The sequence below is a fragment of the Phacochoerus africanus genome, chromosome 12 (genome assembly GCF_016906955.1).
Source record: "Phacochoerus africanus isolate WHEZ1 chromosome 12, ROS_Pafr_v1, whole genome shotgun sequence".
NCBI lineage: Eukaryota > Metazoa > Chordata > Mammalia > Artiodactyla > Suidae > Phacochoerus > Phacochoerus africanus.
The window spans coordinates 3,414,672-3,439,725 of record NC_062555.1 but is presented as its reverse complement, the minus strand read 5'-3'; the positions used below and the strand labels follow the sequence as shown (position 1 = coordinate 3,439,725).

Sequence of the window (25,054 nt, the reverse complement as noted above, 5' to 3'; positions counted from 1 at the left end):
AACAGCGGGCTCCAGCGGGGACAAAGGACTGTTCAGGGTCGGGGATGGGAGAAGACACGGGTGGAGCATAAGCCACGTGCCCAGGCGAGCGAGCCTGAGAGCCCGGAGGGGGCAATCGCCGGCGCTCTGAGTCCGGCTGTGACCACGAGAACAGGGGCCGAGAGAGCGAAAGGGTGCTGACATCTTCGAGAATGATGGTCTCTGCGGGAGTCACAGCGAATCAGGACCCGAACGCCTCAAGGGCGTGGGAGGGTGACCTCACGGTGGTCACTGAGGCACCTTACGATGAAACCGCCACGTCTGCACGACTTTGGCCACTTATCCGCCTAACGGGTATCCCACCTGCCACTGGGGCCTCCTGGTGTCTGACGATTCAGCAAACCCCGATTAGCAGGTGATGAATCTCTCCGTGAACAAGTTTTGCAGATGTTTTTAACAGACATTTTAAATGTTACCCTATTTTAAAACTGAGGCAAAACTGATTTACAAAGTCATGTTAGAGTCAGGGGTAGAGGAGAGATTTAGTTTTACATGTATGTAAATATATATATACTTAGTTTTATATATAATCCTACCCACATACACACACACATATATACATATATATACACACACACACACTCTTTTTCAGATTCTCACAAAATACCGAGTAGTATCACAAAATACTGTGTAGAGTTCTGTGTGACATGCAGTAGGTTCTTGTTACCTATTTTATGTATGGTGGTGTGTGTATGTTAATCCTACACTTTTTTTTTTTTTTTTTGCTTTTTAGGGCCACACCCAGGGTATATGAGGTTATCAGGCTACGGGCTGGATCAGAGCTGCAGCCTCCTGCCCCGCCACAGCCCCAGTAACGCCAGATCCTTAACCCACTGAGCGAGGTCAGGGATTGAACCCGCGTCCTCATGGATCCTAGTCGGGTTCATTAACCGCTGGGTCACAAAGGGAACTCTGTTAATCCTACACTTTTAATTGATCCTCCCCCTTTCCCCTTTGGTAACCATATTTTTGGGTTTTGGGGTTGGTTTGTTTGTTTTTGTCCGTGGGTCTATCATAGATTTTGTTCCTGAAAAACACTGTGATGTTCGCAGAGAAAGGATAATGCCTCTGTGGGCACAAGAAAGTTCCGAACAGAATTTGGGTATGTGATACACCTTTGGAAGCTTTCGCTATAAGCGATTCAGTCTGGATGGGATCATGCACCATATGAACTGCATACCTTCTAAAATGTTCTGCTGAAGAAAACTGTGAGAGTGGAAAGACCCAGAGTCACTCATCCACTCACCCATTCGCGCTCTCAACACGTGAGGCCCCCTCCTTCAGACGCCCTGGAAGGCAGCCTTTGCCCGGTCAGCAAGCACATGCGTATCTGCCCGTAGCCACTCTGGTGGGCAGTTCCTTCTACATGATTAATTAGAGCCTTGGCACTTCTCAGTAACAGGGGGATTCATTGTCATCTTGGAATAAAACTAATTCATTCAGAGAACATATCAAATCAATGGAACCTTCACGATAACAGAAAAAAACTTACCACTCCCCAGAAGTTGAAAATTAAAATGACAGGCTTAGTCAAAAAGACCCGGGATCCTCTCCTGTTAAAACTAGAATTGGGCTTTTGCCAAGCCTGGAATCAAGCAGTATGATTTTGTTTTATTTGTTGGCTATAACTCGCATCCCTCGAATTAATTTTCTACCCTGTGGTTTCGTTTTTCATTCTCCAAAGGGGGGGAGAATGCTGGTATATATGTCATATTTTAAACAAGTGCTATGCTATCTTTAAATGCACTGTCTACACAGCTCAATCAATGACTTGTTAGCTATATTCTACACCAGTCACTCCACTACAGTAACTTTAGAGGGTGTGTTACTCCTTCTGGAACAGGAGGGCCTGACACAAGGCCAGGGTAAATTTTCCAGGGGCTGTGATGTGTACAGACATCCCTGATTTCCAGTCTCCGCGTCTGCACTGCAAAAAGCATTAATGACTCTCCGCGTGCACTTTACAGATGCGGGGAACAATTTCAATGAGGTTATGAAACACTCAGGTCACAGGGTTGGTAATTTTCTGCTGGAACCTCCGGGACAGGCGTCATGTTGGACGGTGCCTGTTGCCACATTGTTCCAAGGCTGGTGGCTTTCCCACTCTGCCCCCGGAAAGTGGTAAGGGTGCTGCTAACAGCTACAGAGGCTAACATTTACGGAGAAATTGGAAACGATCGGGCAGGTACTAAGGCGTTACATGTTTTTAAATCTCCAACAACCTTGTGATTAAGACATGGCAGAGAAGGAAGGTAATCTGCTAAGACCATACACTAAACAGTCAACTGAAGTGGGACACACCTCTTAATTCTTTCTTCTGAAATTCCGACCTGACTAGAAACAGACCTTCACCCTCGGTGTGCGGTCGGCCGCGACGTGATGGTACATGCCATGAGGGGAGGCGACAGAGTTCAAACTGTCGTGTTTACTTTCTACTTTGGTGGCTCAGATGTTTCCCTTAGACGTCTGCGAAACTCACAAAACTGAAATAATCATTTTTCAGATATTTACAATGTTAAAGTGACTTTAGGAAGAATTATCGCAAGGGACAGTAGCGTCTTGATTTACTGGTGATTTCGACTTTGCCCACAGCATGAATATGTCTCTGGTCGTTCAGTATTGCTCATTCCTACCCAAAGATGACCCTAATGCGAATCCCCATAGGGCGAGTTTAATGAATGGACGACAGGAACAGAGCGGGGACAAGGTTATGACCTGGATTCTAACACAGACAAATGACCTGTTCACAGCCTCGCAACCTTTCATGCCCGGTTCCTCACTATATAAATGCCCACCTTTGACCCCCGCTAAGCATAAAACCAAAGTTAGAACATGCATTATCTGGCATGAGTTACGGCGGCTACGCACACAATTTTTTAGCATTTGTTAAACTGCTACACGAGAACACAGATCTATTACTCCTTCCACTTTGAAACGAACGGCTGGCCTGGGTTACGAATTAAACTTCAGACGCGCTCCTCCTGCATTAGGTCGGAAACGGTCGTTTGTTTCATGATCAAATGAACACACGTAGCTTCAGCCTCAGTGTCTCCAGGTCACTCCTTCTACAGAGTCAGAGACAAGCACTTCACAGGCGCTTCGCCGGGAGTAAGCGGCAGGGCTGGGCTGCTCCGTCCCTTACCTGAAAAGGGTCTGCACGTTGACGATGGTTTTGGCGTCTGCCATGTAGTCTTCCTCGGCACTCATGGTGCTCTCCTTGTCCACGACCACCATGTTGGCAGCAAAAGTCACCCCACACCTGAGCAAGTCGTCTAGGCTTCGAGACAAAGCAACAGAGGCAAGCAGACTTTCAATAAACCACAGTACGGCGACGGTGCTCAAACGTGCTTACCCTCCCCGCCCCCCATGCGGGTGGGCACAGAGCCCACCCTTGGAGGTGGTTCTTACAGAGTGGGCACTGGTCCAGGTTAAGGGAACTAAAATACAACATTCTCTACTGATAAAAATAAATTGTATTGGGGGCTTTTTTTTTTTTTATGTTTCATTAGGTCTCAACCATTCCCAAGCATCTGCCTTAAGGATCTTTGTCTAATAGCACTTAATCCTTTTATAAATAAAACATGGAAACACTCATTTTGCAAATACAATGAGCGCAGGTTAGAACTTTGCTTTTACAGTTAGCACACCATTTCAAAGACAGGACATTCACATTTCTTATCCCTGAGATGCTTTTGGTAAGAGTAGAAATGAGTACTTTCATCTAAATATTAATTTACATGGTCAAGCCTGACAAATATAAAACTGTGAAATACTTATTTTTAAGTGTCTAGTATTTATTTGTGTAAAGTTACGTGTACTAGATTGGATCTACACAGCCAATAGCATGTAAAATAAATCTCAATTGCATTCAAGCCTAGCTTTTAGCCAGCTTGAAGTTTTTGAGCAAGCAATGGAATAGACTAATTTTAGGGCTGCAGGAAAGGAACTGCTAAACTAGGATGCACGTTCCTACCAATTACCACAGTCCGTCTTCTCCCTACCACTGATGAAATCACCTTACCGAGCGTTCTTCCACTGAATCTCAAAACAAGGTAATCACTATCTCCTTGGCTCTGTTTCACACAAACTAGAAAAAGAGGACTGAATGGGTATGGGACATTAAACCCAAGTGCACGTAAGAATAATCCAGGCACAGAGTTGACTGATGACAGAAGAATGGGGCTAATTGATTTAAATTGAAACAGGAAGAGTAAAAATGAAAGAGCAGTAGCTCCTCTTAGGTTCTTAAATGGAAGAGTCAGTTGTCCAAGGATCTTCTCCAAGGGCATGACGGTTGAATGAGCCATGCCACGTTAGAGAAAATTTTCTTCCTTTCCATGGGAGGGCAAAAGGCAGGGTTTCTTACTCTGTGATACAGGGAGAGAGCAATACCAAAGATTTGAGTCCAAGATCCCCAGCAATGGTCCAGAAAAAATATTTCGCTCGAAGGGATTTTACGGCTAAAACTGTGGAAACAGAATGTTATTCCAAATAACCTGTCTATGGTGAGAGGGGCCAGGACCATAACAGCCAGTTAATTTGATGACCAAGTTTAAATCTCTAGGAATATTTTACTTGGGTGTTTCTTTTATCTAGGAGATTCATACTTGTTCTTACATCTAGTAAAATACATTTTTAAAAAGAATTAGGCAGCAAATGAACATGATGTGGTCTCTTATGGACCATAAAAATGATGCCTAAATCTTATGTGTGCAACCCATCTTACAATTTTAAGTCACTTTCTCATTATTTCAGCTCTTACGATAGCCCCCCATTAAAAAAATTGTAATTATTTATATAGGAAAAGGGAACGATAAGGTGGTAGATGGTAATCTTGATTGAAAAAAGATACACGGAAAGAAGTTATAATAAAAAGAGGAATATTTTGGGGCAGTAAATTGAAGTTGAGACTTGACAAAAATTTCACCACGAGAATACCTGCTCTAATACCTAAACTTGCATGTATTAGTTAATTCTATACTCAAAATATCAGCCGTTGTACTTTACACATAACTTTGGAAAATTATTTTAGTAATTATGATTAAATATGAGTTAAAACTTATAGAAAATGATAGGATCTATAGAAAATACATAAAATTGGAATGGCATTTCTGAACCGCATAGAAACTTTTTGGCTCTTTATGTTTTCACTTTAATTAGTTGTCTTTATTTAATATTGTATTTTATCCTTTCTTTCCCTTTTTCATTAGGTTACTAATTTATTCTTATAATTCTGTGTCGTATCTACAAAGCCACTGCGCATTTTTTCTTCGGCACGAGTGCTTTACTAGTTTGGCCACCAGAGGGCGGAGCAAGAAAAAAAATACAGACAATCTAATTGGCTATGTCTCTACCCTTGTCTAAGATTTCCTTCTCAGGAGAACTACATACTATGTGAATACGTGAATACAGGGGGATGTCTGCGAGTGTGTTATAATTTATTCAGAGAATATTTTCTCGCTGTATCTAAGGAAAATTTCAAACCTAAGCAGAAGAGGAGAGTATAGTAAACCTCCATGCACCAATTCCCCGGCTTCAATAATAAGTAATTTGTGGACCATCCTGCTTCATCTTTAATTGAGGAGTTCAATCTTTTCCATTCTTCCTTTATTCCCCATAAATACTATTATGGGGGAAGAATTCATTTCAGAGTTTACATCAGAAAAGGCAGATAAGAGGTTGGTTTTATATCTTTTAAATATAATGTTTTTGTAATGAATTTTAGTAGAATACTATCACATCAAAATAATATCACTAGTGAAAAATATAGGTTGGTTTCACTGTCATGGACTTAAATAGTGGTTTTAGAACATCTACATTTCAATTAGTTGGTTAGTATTATGACCACTGATAATATAAATTATATTAATGTAGGATGGAGGCTAAATATATGTCAATTTGTTTGGCCTTTAATGTATACACAGCCAATAAACACTTTCAAAGTTTTATTTTAGTTTTATTTATTTAACATCTACAAGAAGAAATGTAAGTATAAATATCTTAACATTTTATTTGGAAGGTTCTGGTTGGGTTTTTTTAGAATGGAAAATTAACGTATTTATTAGAGATGTTAGTTTTCTGAGCTTTTAGCTTTCGTATTTTCTATAATGTCATGTTCATGCTCATAAAAGACTCTGCATTTTAATACTGAAGCACTGCACACATTGGACCTTTGACAATTTTTTAGAAATTAGACTCAGATATATTATTACTAGAACAGATTCTTAAGGAAATAGTCCAATGAATAAATTTGTCTTAAAATGAGAATTTCTAGATTGCTTTGAAGGTTTCCACAAGTCAGGTTATGATAATGTTACCAGTGTATCACAGTGTGGAAAATTCTAGGCTTTCTCTAGCACTGCGTTAATAGCGATGAGGTTATTGCTGTAGACAACACAAAACTGAAAGAGCATTAGAAATAGAACGAAATAGACAAAAACTGACATGCAGCAAGGTTTGTTTTAATTCAACAACAGATCACTGCTTAGGAAGTTTGAACATACGATGTATAACACGAGAACAGAAGCTCTACATGCAATATACATCCTATTTACGACACGGAAATGGCAAATTACATTCATCATGCAACACAAGAGCACAGCACGGGACACACCACGGAACACCACGCTAGCCAGTGTGCCAAAGATTTTGTCACCTACTTGTCAATAGAGCCCACCATGTAGTAAACCATTGGAAACCAACAGATTGCATCCAGAAAATGCATATCTGGCCTAAGTAGCAGATGGGTTACAAAATGAAACAATGTCACAACAGTGGCAGCACTTCTAGGGAAAGGAAGTAAGTTGACTTAGTTTTCATTTCCAAAACTAAACACTGTTGACAAGATTCATTTTAAGTGTCTTTTCTCTTAACGTTAATTTAAAAAATGTCATTTGCACTTGTTATGAATCATACAATGCACTCAACAATTATAAAAACCAGTTGTATTTCTGCTGTCCAAATCAGAAACATTATGGCATTATTCTGCAAAAACACTGAATTGATACTCTTAATTTATGATTAAAACGTCTTATCAATGAGTTTAAAATCATTTATTCTAAAAAGGCCTTATAAAATGGGAGACTAATGGTCTTTTCTTGATGCTATAATGTAGGGAACTAAATGAGCATGCCTACTAAGAGCAATTTTCTCTAAGCGATACATAGAATTATAACGTGCCCCTTAGTATGCCAACATATCAGTGAATAAATATACTATATGTACCCATGCAATAACATATAGATAGCATAAAATTAAATTTAAAGTAATTCGTCTTTAACATTACTAATTTCCTAATATACATTGTTGAGCAAATACGTATTATATCTGATTTTTACTCTTTAGGAAAGAATTATAAACCTGGAAGCTTCCTTAGAAATTACCTTATCTATTGTATTCATTTTATAAAATTATTCCTTCTTTCATGCATCTATTCACTCAGCATATATGTATGTCCAAAGTATTTTCTGTAATAAATATTTCGGTATACTCGGGTGAATGCAAAAAAAAAAAAACCACCTGGTTAACTTATACTGTGAGAAATAGAGTTGGGGGAACACATGTACAAAGCACAGAGATCCAATAACCTGGGGATATTTCACTTGGATGCTGAAGGATGTGGAGGAGTTTGCCTGGTGAAAGAGAAGGAGGGGGAGCCTCCAGGCAAAAGGCGGCAGCGATCCTGCAATATCCTGGGTGCCTGTTTAAGCCCAAGGACATCGTTCCCTCCCTGACTTATTTTCTTCCTATCGATCGGCCTCATCTCTTTCCACTCTGAAGAAAAGCAATGCTGAATACAGGGACGCAAAAAAGAAATCTTCCAAAGTATGTATCACTGTTGATTAAATTCCTACCATCATTCAATTACTTCTCAGCCAGTTCAAGTGACCCCATGTTACTACACATTATAAATGTACCACAGCTTATTTTACAAATCCTCAACTATTTGGTTTATAAGGTTTTTTTCCCCCATTAATGCTATTAATTATTGGAGGGACAAGCTATTTCTAATATCTTGCTATTAATAATATGACTGGTATGGGTATTTTTGGATGACTTTTTCTAGCATTAGTTTTTATCATTCACCCCAAAATATTCATGGTGGTCTTCACATTAGTGAATCACAGGCTATACATATTTTTAAAGTTCACGATATATGCTGTTTTCAACACAGATAATAATGTACGGTCCCAGTAACAGCCTTTATCAGTGCCTTCCAATTCTTCCCTTTCTGGGCACTACTCGGCTTCTCAAAACTAGAAGGGGTGTTCTAACCGCTGATGTGAGACCCCCATAGCTCTCTCACCTACCTCGTAATCATAGGAGAACAAGTTCGGATGCAAGTGACCCAAAACTGGGGCTGCACTGAGATTCTATGCTGCTTTGAAACATCCTTTTGACTGTGTCATGTGGGGTTATTCTTTTGTTTGCTCTCTCTTTGCTCCAATATAGCTCCAGTCAGATAAAATGAGTAGCTTAATAACTAGTTAGCAGCATTAGGTCCATAATTCCTCACGATTAATGGCAGATCTATACGCCGTCTTGAACAAACCCTCCTTTTCAAAATCCCAGATCTTTTCAATTGTTCGGGCTGTCTTCTCTGATCATCTGTCATGGCACTGTGCCTACCTTCATAAGTCTTACAACCGCAGTGAAGGTCACTGAATAATTTAACTTAGCAGAGACACTGGACCCCTGTAGTAAGAAGTCCTGGGATCACTGCAGACAAAGTAAGTCCTTAAGTTGGGCCAACCCTTCTGTTTCAGCTAAGATTGGAGACTTAGCCTTTGTATTCTGTTGCTTTGTCCAGTACAAACCATCCAACATACGTGGACATCAAAATTATTGCCTCGTTTTAGGAAACTCATGAGTTTTACTCACATGCAGGTCTGCTCCAAACGTGTATGTACCATGCACAAGCAATCTTTCATATCCTTAGAAAGTACTTTCACATCTGTACTGTGGTACCATGATCCACCCTTACATGCATCCAGCTATGGTACAAATCAAGTCACCTGAAACTTGGTAAATAGATAACCCTGATGAAGCAAATCTAACGTAGGGAGTCTAATATGCCAATGCTCTTCTCTGCAGAATTTACCTTGTATAACAAACGGATTCATCCCTACTTCTACTGAGCTGGTTTAAAGGATATCTGAAATATAGGGAATACATCAATTGCACTTTTATATATATTATGCTGGCTCATTTAAATAAGTTGGCAAAGATGTTTATGGCACGAAACTTAGAAAACAAAATGTACACATCACTAATCAGAGTCCTAACTGTAATTCTATTAAGAATGATGACTATTGGAGTTCCCATCATGGCTCAGTGGTTAATGAACCCGACTAGTATCCACGAGGATGGGGAGTCAATCCCCGGCCTCTCTCAGTGGGTTAAGGATCCAGCGTTGCTGTGAGCTGCGGTGTATGTCACAGACAGGGTTCAGATCCTGTGTTGCACAGCGTTGCTGTGGCTGTGGTGTAGGCCAGCAGCTGCAGCTCTGATTCGACCCCTAGCCTGGGAACCTCCATATGTCCTGGGTGTGGCTCTAAAAAAAGAGACCAAAAAAAAAAAGAAATATGATTGTTTATGCCTAAATATCTTTCTTTTTTTTTTGGCTGTGCCTTGGTATGCAGAAGTTCCCAGGCCAGAGATCAACTTGCCACAGCAGTGACCTGAGCCAAGGCTGTGACAAGGCTGGATCCTTAACCGCTAGACCATCAGGGAATTCCAATATCGTCACAAAATCCTTCATTCCAGAAGTTGCCATTATATGTCAATATGAATTAGCTAGTGGATGTTAGGAAGTTAGAAGGTTGTGAACTTGTGTGGATTTCCAAAGTGGAAGATCATTATTTTCCATTTAACTCATAACGATAATGACCTTAATTTTGTTTCAAATTCGAGAAATGAATGTAGTCGGACTGTGACTTCGTTAGCATTTCATAATTCCACTTTCAGGTTAATCTCGTCCTTAAAAATATAGTAGTAGTTTAATTTCAAAAACTTGAAATGAATTTCCTTTTTTTTTGTTAATTGGGTTTTCGCACAAATCCACCCATCAGTGTCCTTTTCTGGACTGGCGGAGTGATGGATACTGATTTTTCCTGAAGGCTTTTTTTTCATGAGTCAGATATTATATTCGTGCTTCACATACATTATATGATTTCAAGATAACAAGATCAATGTTATATTTATTTTACAAGTAAGGAAATTGAGGCTTACAGAAGTTTGGTAATACGTAACAGGGCTAGTGAGAAGTTATTTTAGATCTTTTTTTTTTTTTTTTTAGGTCCAAATCTGTGGCATACGGAAATTCCCAGGCTAGGGATCAAATTGGAGCTGCAGCCACAGCCACAGCCACAGCCACAGCCATGCAGGATCCAAGCTGCACTGGTGGCCTACACCATACATACGTAGCTCACGGCAACACAGGATCGTCAACCCACCGGTTGGGGCCAGGGGTGGAACCCTAATCCTCATGGATGCTAGTTGGGTTCATAACCCACTGAGAAACAATGGGAACTCCCTGTTTTAGATCTGTATGATTCTAAGGTTTAAATGACGTTAACAAGGACCCTGATAGATCAATAGTTTATCATTATTTTTGGAATAAGTTGAACAGAAGCTTCCTCGTCACTCTATTTGGAAAAAAGACTGATCTAATAAAGGCACAGTTTAAAGCAGATGTTGTGAAGACTCAGATAAGCCTGGATCTTGCACTTTCACCGTGTGAAGCTTCCGGTAAACATTCCAAAGGGGTTTGACCCTCTTTCCCATCTCTCAAGTGAAACTGCTCTCAGACGACTGGATGCCCTTTAAGGTGGAGGTGGGAACCGAAACATTCGACATCAGCAAGGCCCCACGGGCCAAGAGGTGGCCAACCAGTCAGAACTGAGACGAGCGCTGATGAGCCGCTGGCAGGGGTCAGATGTTCTCCAGGGAGCTCAGGTTTTCTCTAAGTACCACTCGACATGGAGAAGGCTTTCTAATTTGGAGACATTGTGAACATTTATTTTGACATATCACTCATATGACTATTATAAACTTAACTTAGGTTTTTAAATTCCATATTTGCGACCTCTGTTATTTATTTCTGGTCTACTGAATTAACTGGTCTTTCAACTACATTTCCTAAGCAGCCATGTATTATGTACTACTTTCAGCAATGCGCATGTGAATTTTAAATAAAGTCAAACCCCCACTAAGCTAACTAATCATTGTAGAAGGGTGGACAGTTATTAGTGCATGAATTCTTTATAACATGGAAATACTTTAAAGAAGAAAGCATCATATTTCTTCATAATATTGTAGGCTAGATTGAAAAATACTAGCCAGAGCAGGGCAACAAGGATTTCATTGTTTAAAAAATAAAAGGACTGGAGTTCCCGTCATGGCGCAGTGGTTAACGAATCCGACTAGGAACCATGAGGTTGCGGGTTCGGTCCCTGCCCTTGCTCAGTGGGTTGACAATCCGGCGTTGCCGTGAGCTGTGGTGTAGGTTGCAGACGCGGCTCGGATCCCGCGTTGCTGTGGCTCTGGCGTGGGCTGGTGGCTACAGCTCCGATTCGACCCCTAGCCTGGGAACCTCCATATGCCGCAAGAGCGGCCCAAAGAAATAGCAAAAAAAAAAAAAAAAAAAAAGGACTGTATGAAACTTCCTGGAATACTTTTTATTGGTGTTTAGTTTTTGTTTCCTCATTCTTGACCAAAGGAACAAAGGACAGCTAATAAAAAAAAAAATGTTAGACATCACTTTTGGGAAATATACAGGAAACTGATAAATTTTATGGCATTCACTTTCATCCTAACCCTTTGAGAAAAAAATCAAAGCCCAATAAAATCATGTAATAAATAACATCATGTTAATAGCTGGATTCCACAATTTAAGTCTTTAGGAAAGCAAAGAAAAATATTTAATGCAAAATAATCCAAAGTTAAAAAATTCTTGTTTCTAAAAAGTACTGACAAGCAATGTATCTTTGCAGAAACGTGTAAATAACTAAAATTATACAGTTGAAAGAATAACGAACTGAGAGTGGCACAGAGGGTTCCAATCCTAGAACTGACCTTGGAAAAGTTATTTAACATCTTCGGTTTACTTTTCTTCTCTGTAAGATAAGGACCAGTGGTAGAATCAAGTACCACAGACTGGCTTGTTTAAACTTTATCACGGTGATTTGCAAGCTTTGCAATCTTAAGCTGTTTGGTACATCTTTCCAAGGAAAAATTATTGCTTTAGGATGTCTATATATGTTTATAGAAATAAAATAAAGGTAAATTATCTAGTACTTGAAGTAAATGCTCAGCAATTATTACTATAATAAAAGGTGGCAGTAAAATATTAATTTTATTAAATCGTCACTACGCCATTATTCAGATAAAATATTCTCTGGTGAATGCTATATAGCATGTATATATATGAATACTGACCACTTTTGGAAGCAGTTTTCAGATTTTTCCATAATTGATTGATTAAAGTTAGGAATTATGACTATAGAAAAAACTATTTGATTTTGTAACTTTAACATATAAGTCAATCACTCAATCACTCAGTTATTGGGCATTTTGGCAAACTGCCCATTCAAAACCAAGCAGAAAGGGACTGGTTTAGTTATGGCAATTCCGCAGTCAACACAGGTACACTGGTGAAGGAACCCTAGCTCCTGCCACCTGCTCACTGGGATGATGAGGTGGAGAAATGGGGATTGGCGTGGCAGAGACAGGATTATTTAGCAAGACTGGATATCGAAGAGGGGAGGAACCCATCTCCATTCCATGGGGTAAATTCCACTCCCAAATTTGGAGAGACTGACACTTTTGGAAGGTAAAGAATATCGCGATTTTTAAGAACCACGTAGGCGGCATTCACATTTAGATTTCTCATATATATTTGGTCTTTACCACGTTGCCTAGCTCACAGCTCCTGAAACCCCTGGAATTTCCTCAGTGTTAAGGAAATTAACACTTTTCTATCATATTTGGTCTCTTATCCTCAGTTCCTGAAATCACTCCAGAGCCGTAAATGTCCAATGGGTGTCCTTTTCTTCATAACCAGCCCTTAACCACCACAACTGGGTTTATGTTAACGAGGTGACTTTGGAAAGTACCTTAAGGATGGGGTCTGCTGGCAGGGGAGCTAACGACCAGTAGAGGGTTAGAATGTTCAGTCCCACCCCCGATTTTGAGGAAGGGGGAGGAGACACGGACGAAGTTCACTCGCTAATGGTCAACGATGCCATCATCCAGGCCTGGGTAATGAAGCCTCCATCAGAACCCGCAAAAGGGCAAAGTTTGGTGAACTCCTGGGCTGGGGAACAGGTAGAGACTTGGAGATAGCGGTGTCCTCACAGAGGGCATGGAAGCCCCGTGCCCTTCCCTGCTGCCTTGACCGGTGCATCTCGTCCACCCGGCCATTCTTGCATTACATGCTTCTACAGCAAGCTGACAATCCAGTAAGTAAAATCTCTCCAAGAATTCTGAGCTGCCCTAGCAAATAACTTGAACTTGAGTAGATGGTTGTGGGAACCTCTGATTCACGGCCAGTCAGCCATAAGTACAGGTAGCAACCTGGATGTGCAACGGACGTCTGAAGGCCAAAGAGGGGGTCACTGGAGCTCCCAGTCTCCGGCTGGTCACCCAGAAGCTCGGATGATAACTTGGCCTGTGAGAGCTTCTGAAGTGAGGTGAGGACTCAACTTTCAGTCTGTGGCACCGGATGCTCTCTCTGGGTGATAGGGTCAGAATGGAGTTGAATTCCCCCCAGAATTGAGCTGACATCCTGAGCATGGCTTGTTGGAGGTGTGGGGAAACCCTGTGAGGCTCCCACAGGTGTTGAAAGTGGGTCCAAGAACCCGATTAGGAAATTTATGCATCAGGAGGAGAAATTATACATTGTAACAATGTAAAGAAGGAGAAAGGGTGCTTTTACCCTTTGCTTTGTCACAGGGACGCTGTAGGCACAGTTCCACTTATTTCCTTTTAAGCCTCTTCCTATCTGCCTCTCTGATCCACGCCATGGGACGCGGGCAGTGGGGCGGGAGGGAGGTTTCTAAGTCAGTCAGCTTCCCCGTCTTAAATTCTATCTTTAAGGAAGTGGACACACCATGAGTGAAAAAGAGTTCAAAGCTGACACTTCTGCATACACACACTCGATAAGCATCTCTTGGATGCTAGATGTCAGCCAGTTTCTTAGGGCTTCCTACCAGAGAATTTCCAGAAGTAGGGATATATTCCAAGACCTGGGAGGTACTTTATCAACACACTCTGTCACCCTAACCAGACATTAACCCAACTTTCATTCTCTTAAGATTTGTTTTATTAAGCCTTTTTTTCTTCTGACACCAGGTCCAAATTTCTGTTCCCCCACACCTGCCCTAAATTACCTCATGTTCCCTTGGATGCCCAAGTGGCATCAAAAATGTCACTGAGTCTGGAATTCCCATTGTGGTACAGCAGAAATGAACCTGACTAGTATCCATGAGAATGCAGGTTCGATCCCTGGCTAAGCTCAGTGGGTCAAGGGTCCGGCGTTGCTGTGAGCTGTGGTACAGGTCGTAGAAGAGCTAGGATCTGGTGTTGCTATGGCTGTGGTATAGGCCAGCAGCTGCAGCTCCGATTGCACCCCTATCCTGGGAACTTCCATATGCTGTGGGTGCGGCCCTTAAAAAAAAAAAAGCTAAGAAAAAAAAAGTCACTGAGTCTTCATACTGGAAAATTCTTCAACTGCAAAATCTAGAGGTGTGCACAATATTTAGAGCTGATTATCACTGTGATACTGATGCTAAAAAAAAATGCATCCGTGAGTATCCTGATATTCCTATATTTAGAATAAACAATGTCATGAAGTTTCGTCTGTTGAAAATTCTTCTGGTAAATTTTAAAGGCAGAGACAAGAGAGCAGGTTTGGGCCTCATTTAGATTACCCTGGAATTTTTGCATTACTTTAGAATTTAAGAGGAGAGTTGGAGCATTCTAAAATATGGTGTTGATCTAAGGACCATTTGCTACTAATTTGACACAGAGAGAAAAATATCACAATTTTAGAATACAGCGGACTTGACCATAGCATTCAGTAATCCATATTAATATCAGCATAAGGATTTTGAAATGTTTAAGTAGTCTTATTTCACAAGAGTCTATCGCTCAAACATTATCAAAATAAATGAACATGGTAAATTATTACCTATTCATGTTATGTTATAGAATATATGTCTAACAGTGGAAGAACCATAATAGCTTATGGTTTGTCATGGGGTGACATAAAATGGATCATTTAATATGCTCCTCTGATAATTAATGGTTCTTTACAAAGATGACCAAATTGTCCAGCTTTGGCAGAGATTTTCCAGGCTAGTTGATTAATTTAAGGAAAATGACTGTAATTATTTTGGTGACGTGTTCCCACTGGTATGGCGCGATGACCACTTACAAAAGAGTTCTAGATAAAAAACGCAGGGTGTGCCAGTGATGTTTTAAGGAGTATCTGTGAAACTCAACCATGTTCGATGGTTTTTTGTACCACAGCACAGAATATATCTCCTACTGAATCATGTGCCATAATGTATCTGATTTAACTTATTCTAAATAAATGAAAATAAGTTCTTTCTGACAAAATATTAAAAACTCTGTCTTGTTCATGTATTTTAAAATATACTTACGGGTTATCCAATAGCAGTACTATGGGATTAAGTTCTTTCTTTGGTCTATAATATGCCCTGAGAGGAACAATAAAATTATACAATCCATTCCCAGCTGTTTCAGCTGCAACTATAATTAGCTTATTTTTGAATCCATAGGCTTTTGCGTCCTCATAGTAGTTATGCTGGCAACTCTAGAGAAGAAAAATTATACAAAGAAACGCCATTTTTATACTCCACTAAAAGTTGGTCAAAAAATTTAGGATGTATGGAAATGTAAAATTAACCTAACCTAGTGAATCCTTTGTTTGCAAACAAATTTGAAAGAGTTGTATTGTTCTAAGCCCAACTCTCCAGCCTGAAGGTGTGCACAGACAAGACAAACGAGCTGCAGGTATGCCGCTTGGTGAGGGGGGAGGAAAAGTCAGCAGTGTGTGCACACGTGTTCTATCATCAACTGAATCTTGCTGCTAAATGACATCGGGGCATCGACATTTAAGGATCATCACAACATATATGTATATCAGAACATCATGCTCTGTAACTCAAATCTATACAATTTTTAGTGGTCAATTATAACTCAGTAAAACTGGAAAAAAATGATTTTGTTCATTTTTCATCTTTTTCTGACTTTCATTTCCAGAAATAGAATGACATTATAATTAAATAACCTTAAAACATTCTAGGTACTGAGTACTAAAAGGATGGATAGTGAAATAATTTTTTTTTTTTTTGGTTAAAAAACAAAACCAAAAAATCCTAATTGTCTAAATGTAGACATACTGGCCAAGATGACTACGGAAATACTCAAAAGTAAAATACTAATGCTAACAATAATAACAGCCACAAAAAATGACACATTACCAAAACTCATTGTTTTCCTGAGGGTATTTTGCTACTTCTGGGAGCTAGAATTTATTGAGCCTCATGTTATTAAATCAAGTTCCTTTTAAATGAAATCATCTTCCTGGAGAAGTACTTTAGTATTCTGTCTTTTTATCTTTATATGTTTCTATGTGGGTTTCTTTTTATTTGGGTTGAGGTTAATTGATTCTCTGTGGATTCATCATCAAATTGGGACTATTCCCTGCCTTCATTCTTTCATAAAAAGTTACAAAATACTGTTGGGAACAAGCACCTTGGGTGCGAAGAAATAAGAAGCAACAGAGTTAGACGCACAAAGACTACAGATTTCACTGTTGTTAGATTCAGAAAATAAAATGCGCAAGCATACGATGTTGAAAGTATTACAAAAGGGAGCATTAAGGTAGGAACCAAAAACAAGAGGCTATTTAAAATATTCAGGCAGGTATCTTAAAATTTAGCAGAAGTGAATCCAAATTTGGGGGCCTAAGGCTGGTATTATTTTGAAATGCCTTTAAGGAAAAGAACGCAAAGGTCATATGTAAAACATCAGTCGCAGGTTCCCGGAAGGGACCCATCCAGGAAAAGGGCTCTGAAGCTCAAGATCTATCAAGGTTACCCAAACTGCCAAGCAGGAAAGTAAATCAAGGCCTGGCCCCAAACAAGGCATGGAGAGACGGAACTGTCCATCTTCATGGGTCAAGATGAATACGGGCCGAGTCCTGATGGGGAGTAAGGGTTCATCAGAACAACTTCAGGAAGCTTAGTAAAGGCAGAGCTTTTCTAATGTTCTGTCGATCTTTCTCCAGAGGGACAGCAGCAGCCAAGAATCCTCATGTTTGTCACATGAAAAGGAACCTGCAGTAAGACTATTAACCAAATGTACGAAGGACGGTCCTAGCACTGGGTTAAACTTTTCCCACCAATGTCGACAATCCTCACAAGAGCTCTGTGAGGTTCCGATTAAAATTACAAGTATTTTACAGATAAGGAAACTGAAAGTTAACGGTCAAGTTATTTGCCCAAATAAAAACCTGTCAGCAGAGAGCTGGGATTTTAACTGTGGCTAACTCCAAAATTTGGAATAAAAGAAAAAATTCCAGGTTAGAATTAGTGGCACCTTTTCCTTTCTGGAAGGTTGGAGGCGGCTGGGGGGGGGGGGGGGGGTTGTTTTGAACGTATTCTGTTTTTCTGCATTCTTATTCATCAGGGGAAGAGACTCTCATACAGGCCGTGCCCAGTATGAGGATTTTCACCGCACTGGGAAAGAGACAAACATTCCTGCTTTCTTGGAATCTTGCTATTTTGGATGGTTTCTCCTGAACATCCAGGCAGGAACCAAGAACGATTCTAAAATCTTTAGGAATGAAGATATGAAGTACGGCACATCCTGTCTAGTCTAGGATGAATTTTTGTGGCTACCTCATGGACTAGCTAGTTTCACCACGTCACGCAAGTCCACCTCGAGGTTTAAGGCCAAAATCCCTAGTAAAATCAACAGAGCGCATTTGGCCAGAATGATCTGGGGAGGCTCTGGATGTTGAGGTCTGTGGGTTTGAGGCTCTGGCCTCTTTGTTCCTCTCTTTTAAATACTGACCACTTCACTGGGACATTAGAAGGTAAAGCTCTTGGGTAGCCTTTAGTGCAGTTAAGAAAGTAAAATTCAATTTATCGCATTTTACATTTGAAAAAAAATAGTATGCTTTAAATAAGTTTTAGTCAAAGACTGTACGAAATTAAATATATGTAATTATACAACGCCAAAATTTTAGTTTTATAGAACATAAGAGCAGCAAGTGCTTACCTTGTCTAGCCTTAAGCAGCAAAATGGCACTTTTTCATGAAGGAGATGACAAAACGTGGGTGAACTTCCTATATACGGAGAGTAAGGTGGGTAGCCTTTAGCGTAGCTGTAAAACAATACGAAACACTGAATTGCCTTGAACAGTGCAGGCCAAGTTGGACAAGTACGCTACAGCCACGTTCCTCTACTTTGATCATTTAGATCGAGGACCTCTTCATGCTGCAGTTACAGCTGATTAGGAGGTAGTTTAGAACGTGGGCCCAATCCGGCCCATCAACTGGCTTTGCGAATTAAAACAGCTTTGTATTTTTAAGTGGTTGGGAAGAGAAGTCAAAACTAGAAGACTATTTCATTTCACGTGAAAACGGTAAGAACTCTAAAGGTCAGTGTCCACAAGTGAAGCTCTGTCAGAACAGTCATGATCCGTCATCTTACGGATTGTCTTTGGGGGCTTCTGCGCTTCAGAAACAGAGTTGAGTCACTGCAGCAAAGATCACATGGTCCGTAAACCCTAAACTATCTACGAGCTGGTTCTTTCCAGAAAAAGCTTGCCAACCCCCAGGAAAAGATTTAGATAGATTTTAGAAAACAGTCATGTTCATCCTTATAAAACATATTTAAAGCAAAATGCATTATTATGACTCAGTCCATCAGTATTAATTAATCATAGATCCATAGCCAGAAAAAAAGAGTAAATGATTGAGTAAAGTATTCCATTAAACCCACATGAAAACCAGAGTTTTTGCTGGGATCATGCTGAAACAGTACCGAAGATATTCGGTTTGTTTGCTGACTTTATAAAAATAGTCGCCTGCATATTATGACTATAATTTTCAAAATGAAACTATCCAAAAGTAACAGCATACATTCAGATTAAGAGATAAAAGAAAATTTGGTGGAGGCAAGTTCTTTCATCCATTACGACAGCTATTTCTTGACAAAATTTACCCTCCAAACTAAGACATTTCAAACCTAATTAGAACCATTTTCCAGACATCATTAGCTAGCATGGCAAAACGGAGAACACGAGCAAATTTAGAAGTTGATAATCTCCGCTATCACCTCAATGTCTTTTTCATTCTTCTAGAAATAAAGAAAAACCCACCTCTCAATTTTCTCATAGCATATATAAAAAAGGAATTTCTATCACAACACACAAACACCATTTCTAGAAATATACTGGTGGCCAAACAGCTCCCTGTTCCCATCAAACATTTCATAAGCATATTTGAGTATTATTAATTTCACAGAGAGTGGAATTAACTTCTGTGCTTTGTCTAAGTTTCTCATGATAAATGTTTGATAGTAGGGAGGGTTAAAAGTTTCAATTATGTTTCAGTTCATCTTAGTTTGAGTCAACATTAGTGTGATGCCTATTATATGAAAAATACTGGGAGACGTGTTTGAACGATGCTACCATTGCTACTATTACTAGCACTAGATTTAACAGTAATTACTCCTCAGTGAATGCTTACTCACTGAAGAGTAAATGATACTCTCTGAATGCACAGAGCATTGTCCTAAACTCACTTTCCCATCATCTCAAGCAATCCTCACATGAACACTATGAGCAGCGATTATACCCCGCTTGCAGACAAAGCACTGTGGGACAGGTGCTTTTAATCAAAGGCATTTGCACATCACCAGTATAAGGTGGAAGTGCCATGGGCAATACATTCCTTCCGACTCCACGGTCAAGGCTGTGGACCACTGTGCTTTCCTCAAGAAAGGTCAACACAGGAGTTTCCATCCTGGCTCAGCAGAAATGAATCTGACTAATAACCATGAGGACACAGATTCGATCCCTGACCTTGCTCAGTGGATTAAGGATCCAATGTTGCCATGAGCTGTGGTTTAGCTCACAGATGTGGCTCGGATCTGGCATTGTTGTGGCTATGGTGTAGGCCAGCAGCTGCAGCTCTGATTCAACCCCTAGGCTGGGAACTTCCATAGCCCTAAAAAAAAAAAAAAGAAAAAAAAAAGAAATGACAGCATAATATAGGAATAAGACAACTACATAAACTCTACTGGAGGCTAAAATGTGATTCAGAACTTGCTCGTTGATACTATTTATTATGGAATGTTCGTAAAGAGAACTAGTCTTTCATTGATTCATTGATTCAAAATACTATTGAAGTATCCAGAATAAAAATGATTGCTGAATGCTGAGATTAGCAAAGGAGCTTAATGGAGGAAGCTGTATTACCTGTCACTGGATAACTGACTAAACCAGTACACAGGTGAAAAAGTAAATTAAAGTGACCATGTAATTTCATAAGACCATATCATTATGAAAAGACAGTTTCTGTCATGGAAGCGCTCATTTACCTATTTTTGCTTTAAGGATAGAGGATAATACGGAGAAAAATGAGGCTAAATGAGATAAACATCTGTTGAAGCCAGAAATCTGAGGGCTTAGAATACTTGATCGTCAAGAGAGAGAGAGAGTGGCTAATAGGAAGGGTGTTTTGGTAGCAGAGTGTAGGATTAATTCTAGGATATCCAGAAGGGAAGAACATGAGTTCTTTGGGGCAAGCAGAAATCCCGGGAAATCTTACAAACATACTCCAAGTTTGAGGACACTTCTTCATCTGGTGTAGTTTCATCTTCTGATTGATCACTTAGAAGATCACATGTTTGAATGGATGACGTATCTGCAACCTCTAAAACGGGAGCAATACTAGGTCTTCGGATTTCTTTGCTTCCTTCTGTAGGAAGAGACAGGGTAGGACCACTTGCTGATCTACAGCTTGTGTCTTGCAAGTCTATGGCCACAGTACCTAGAACAATGAAACAACAAAAATCCATCAAGGCATTTGCCACCTAGAGGATGGTGGCAAGTGAAATGAAATACAGCCAGTACAACCAGGAAATATACTGCATAGAGTTTATCCTTTAATCTCAAAGGTTATTTATTTCTTTGTATTATGGGCATTTTTGCCCATACGGAAAAAAAGCCCCATCTTTGTACAAAAGTGTATTTGCTACAACTAGCCCCTGTAGAATGAAACATGATTTGTGAAATCCTGAAACACACAGAAATTTAAGTTAAAAAAAATACCTTGTTTAAATTTATATTTATGTAACATGAGCAGGGTGTTCCCATTGTGGCTCAGTAGGAATGGACCCAACTAGTATCCATGAAAATGTAGGTTCGAACCTGGCTTCTCTCAGTAGGTTAAGGATCCAGCATTGTCTTAAGCTGTGGCTGTGGCTTCGGCTGGCAACTGTAGCTCTGATTTGACGCCTAGCCTGGGAACTCCCAAATACTGCAGGTGTGGCCCTAAAATACTCAGGGTGCTCGAGGAATAATAAACAGAAGAAACAAATTCCTTTGAGGTTTTTTCATTAAAACTTAAAAATCAATGTAATCATCAATTTATGGGAAGTTGACGTTTCCCCCTTTCTGCAGGAAAAGATACAGTGTAACTGATGGTGGCCACCACTTCAAATCACTCACTTCATTTATGTACTTACTGATAGCATCCTTCTAAAAGCCCTTCGTCTTTATTTTGTCTCGTTCTTTGAAGCACCTATTACCTGTGAGGGGCATTCAGGAATATGACGAGGACAGCTACACCCCAGAAAAGGATGTGGTGACCAGCGCTCAGCAATGCCCACATGTGAGCAAAGATAAAGCTGGTTGGTATACACTGGAACAGTTTTTTTAGCACCATTTATAAGGATTAATTTATAATTCAATCTATTTTAGGAAGATGAGGATCATAGAGAAAATGAGATTAAATTTTCCATTTTAATCAGAGTGGATCTGATTAAAAACTTGAATTTTATAAATTTGATTTATAAAAATAAAGCCATGTGATATCATTTACATCCTAATATGAACTGTAATCCACGTTTATGACACATCCTCCACAAGCAGACAGCACTGTTTAATTTAGAGAGAAAAGAGAAGTTATTGCAGAAGTCCGTCCATTCCCTAGTGAACATGAGAGCTCCACCCAATGTGTCTACCCTTATTTTTGTTTGGGAGGAAAGAGACATGTCTCGTTGTTTACGTAAAGCTGATCTCTACTCTTGTTTGAGGGATTAAATCCCTACCTGATTCCTAAGGAACCCCGTTCTCTGAATCCACCCCTTCCCGGATATATCTGACCCCATATCACCTCTAATTACCTGTCATTTTCCTGCATATCACGGAGATGTGTTACTTCGGGAGAATTCTGCCAACACTGGTGTTTGGCAGCAAGCTATGCATGCGGGAAGTGATCATGAGAAAGTCAGAATGTGGCAGGGAAACACTATTTAAAAAGCAGTTACCATTTCGGAAACACCTTCATCCGTGAACCTTTTCCTCCCCTAAGGAAAACTGGCTCTTCCCTGGCATCTTGCCCTAGGATTCTGAAGAGATGGCTCTGTTTTGGGGGTGCAGAAAATAGCCTCAATGTTGTCACTGCCTCTTTCAGACCATTTTCCTTTAATCCCCTGTAATACACAGCTTTATATCATTCATCTTCAGAGTCTATTACCCACCACCTGCCATGGTTTTGTTTGTTCACCCATCCTGGGTCACTCCACTTAGTTCTTTTTTCTTTCTATTTTTTTGGCCACACACATGGCATGTGGAAGTTCCCAGGCCAGGGACTGAACCCAAGCCACAGCAGTGACCTGAGCTGCTGCAGTGATCATGCTGCATCCTTAACCCACTGCACAAGGGAACTCCAGTTCTTTTTTCCTTTTTTTTTTTTAAGTTTTGTTTTTCACTGCTTTTTTATTCTTATTTTTATTTTTTTTTTGGCTGCCACAAGGTATATGGAGTTTCCAGGTCAGGGATCAGATCCAAGCCACAGCCATGGCAACACCAGATCCCTAACCCACTCTGCCAGGCCTGGGATCGAGCCTGAGTCCCAGGGCTCCAGAGTCGCCACCAATCCTGTTGCGCCACAGCGGGAACTCCCAGTTCTTTCTTCTTAAATTGAAGTTCAGTTGACTTATGACATTTTATCTTTATTTTTATTGAAGTATAGTTGAATTAGAACCTTATATTAGTTTCAGGTGTGCAACATGGTGATTCAGTATTTTTGTAGATCATGCTTCATATAAACTATTGGCTGTGTTTCTTGAGCTATACATTTCTTGTATCTTGCAATTTGCACCTCTTAATTCCCTCACATACCTTCCCCCCCCCCCCACACTGATAACCATTAGTTTGTTGTCTGCATCTGTGAGTCTGCTTCTGTTTTGTTACACAGTCTCCTTATTTCTTAATGAAGCTGGTCAGTTTCTCCAATACTATGTACGTTTGTTTGCTAGGGTTGTCCCTGAAACGCTTTCCAATGGTACTCCACCAACGGAGTGGTTACACAGCAACTGAACCTCTGAGCGCAGATTTAGAGCAAAGGAACGCCCAGGATGCAGAGAACAGGCATTGTAGCGTTTTAAGAAGAACGTGGCAACTCCGTCACAGGCTGTGAAGACTACCACTGGGTTTTGTGACAAAGAGGAGAGGGTGGCCTGGCCAGGCAGTTCCAGTGATATAATGATTGCAGATTTCAGACTGAACTGGTAGAGAAGTGAGGGAAATTAAGATTTCAAGCCAGTGACTGAGGACATCACTTCAGAGGAATTTATCTGTGAAGATGGTCCAGAAGTGTGTGTGTGTGTGTGTGTGCGCGTGTGTGTGTGTTACAGAGAGACAGAGGGAGGGAGGAACCAGTGATTTTTGAGAAAAGATGAAGTTAGGCAATGCGGATGAATTAAAGAATAAAGTCCCTAACGAGGTAGTGGAGATGGGTCCGTTACATAAATGATGAGCCATATTAAAATATTAGAAGCTGAAAAAAAAAAAGAACACATTTTCCTTGTGATAGAAACTAAATGCATGTAGGTTTGTACATGGTGGCAAAATGTAGAGGAAATTCTTACTTGTCTGAATCTTTTTTAAAAAAATTACTGTGTCATAGAATCTAAATTCAATGGTGAGAATGAGAAAAGAATAGGAGAGTTGTGGAAAAAAATAGAGATTTGAAATAGCTGCTATTGATAACTGAATATAAAACTTACAAAGAAATATACAAATACAGTCGCTTATATTCAAGTCAGATATATGAACTAATTATTACAGCTTTTAAATTAGCTTCATTTCTCACCCAGAGATTAGAAATTTTGTTCTGTATCCTGTTATTTAGTTAAGCCAAGTATATAATATATACAAGTATGTTTTAAATTTACTTTGAAATTATAATAAAAATTAAAGTATATTTATTATTGTTTTTAAGGAAAGAAACTAATGGTATTTTCAAATCTATTTGTACTTACCCATGCTGGCAATAATGCTATGTACAGGTAATCTAGAAGGTCCATGATAAAACGACCTTGATACATTGTTTTTTTTCTGCTGGTCTTGGTTTTTAAATGCTGAATTCTCCTCTTTGGTAATATTGATATAGAAACAAATATCTGTAGCGTTCATGATGCATCGAGGACCTGGATTCAGCAAAATGTTTTTATTGTCCTCCCGCCTGATGCCGATCAAGCAGACACCAAACCTTCATTTAAAAAGAAAATAAAACAGTTTAAGAATTAAAACTCAGCAAAGGTCTTAGGTTTTTTTTTTTTTAAGTTTCTATATGTAAGAAAATAAGCCAACTTATATAAGGCAAAGGAAAATTAAAACCTCAGATAGAAACATTTTAAAGCCTGATAGGATCCTAAAAGTTCCAGGCTCTTGTTTTTATAGGAA

At 39.8% G+C, this 25,054-nt stretch overlaps 1 protein-coding gene across 2 annotated transcripts in view; it reads right to left on the bottom strand.

The window, feature by feature from the left end:
- The window catches only part of KCNT2 (potassium sodium-activated channel subfamily T member 2), a 344,132-nt gene that overhangs the window by 64,881 nt on the left and 254,197 nt on the right, over positions 1-25,054 (bottom strand). For both annotated transcript variants that reach the window (XM_047755168.1, XM_047755167.1), the window contains 5 exons: positions 24,631-24,860; positions 20,918-21,131; positions 18,352-18,457; positions 15,705-15,877; positions 3,182-3,316 (listed from right to left, as the gene is read on the bottom strand). In XM_047755168.1, coding sequence (XP_047611124.1) covers positions 3,182-3,316; positions 15,705-15,877; positions 18,352-18,457; positions 20,918-21,131; positions 24,631-24,860 — 858 coding nt within the window. The remainder of the gene's footprint in view (positions 1-3,181; positions 3,317-15,704; positions 15,878-18,351; positions 18,458-20,917; positions 21,132-24,630; positions 24,861-25,054) is intronic.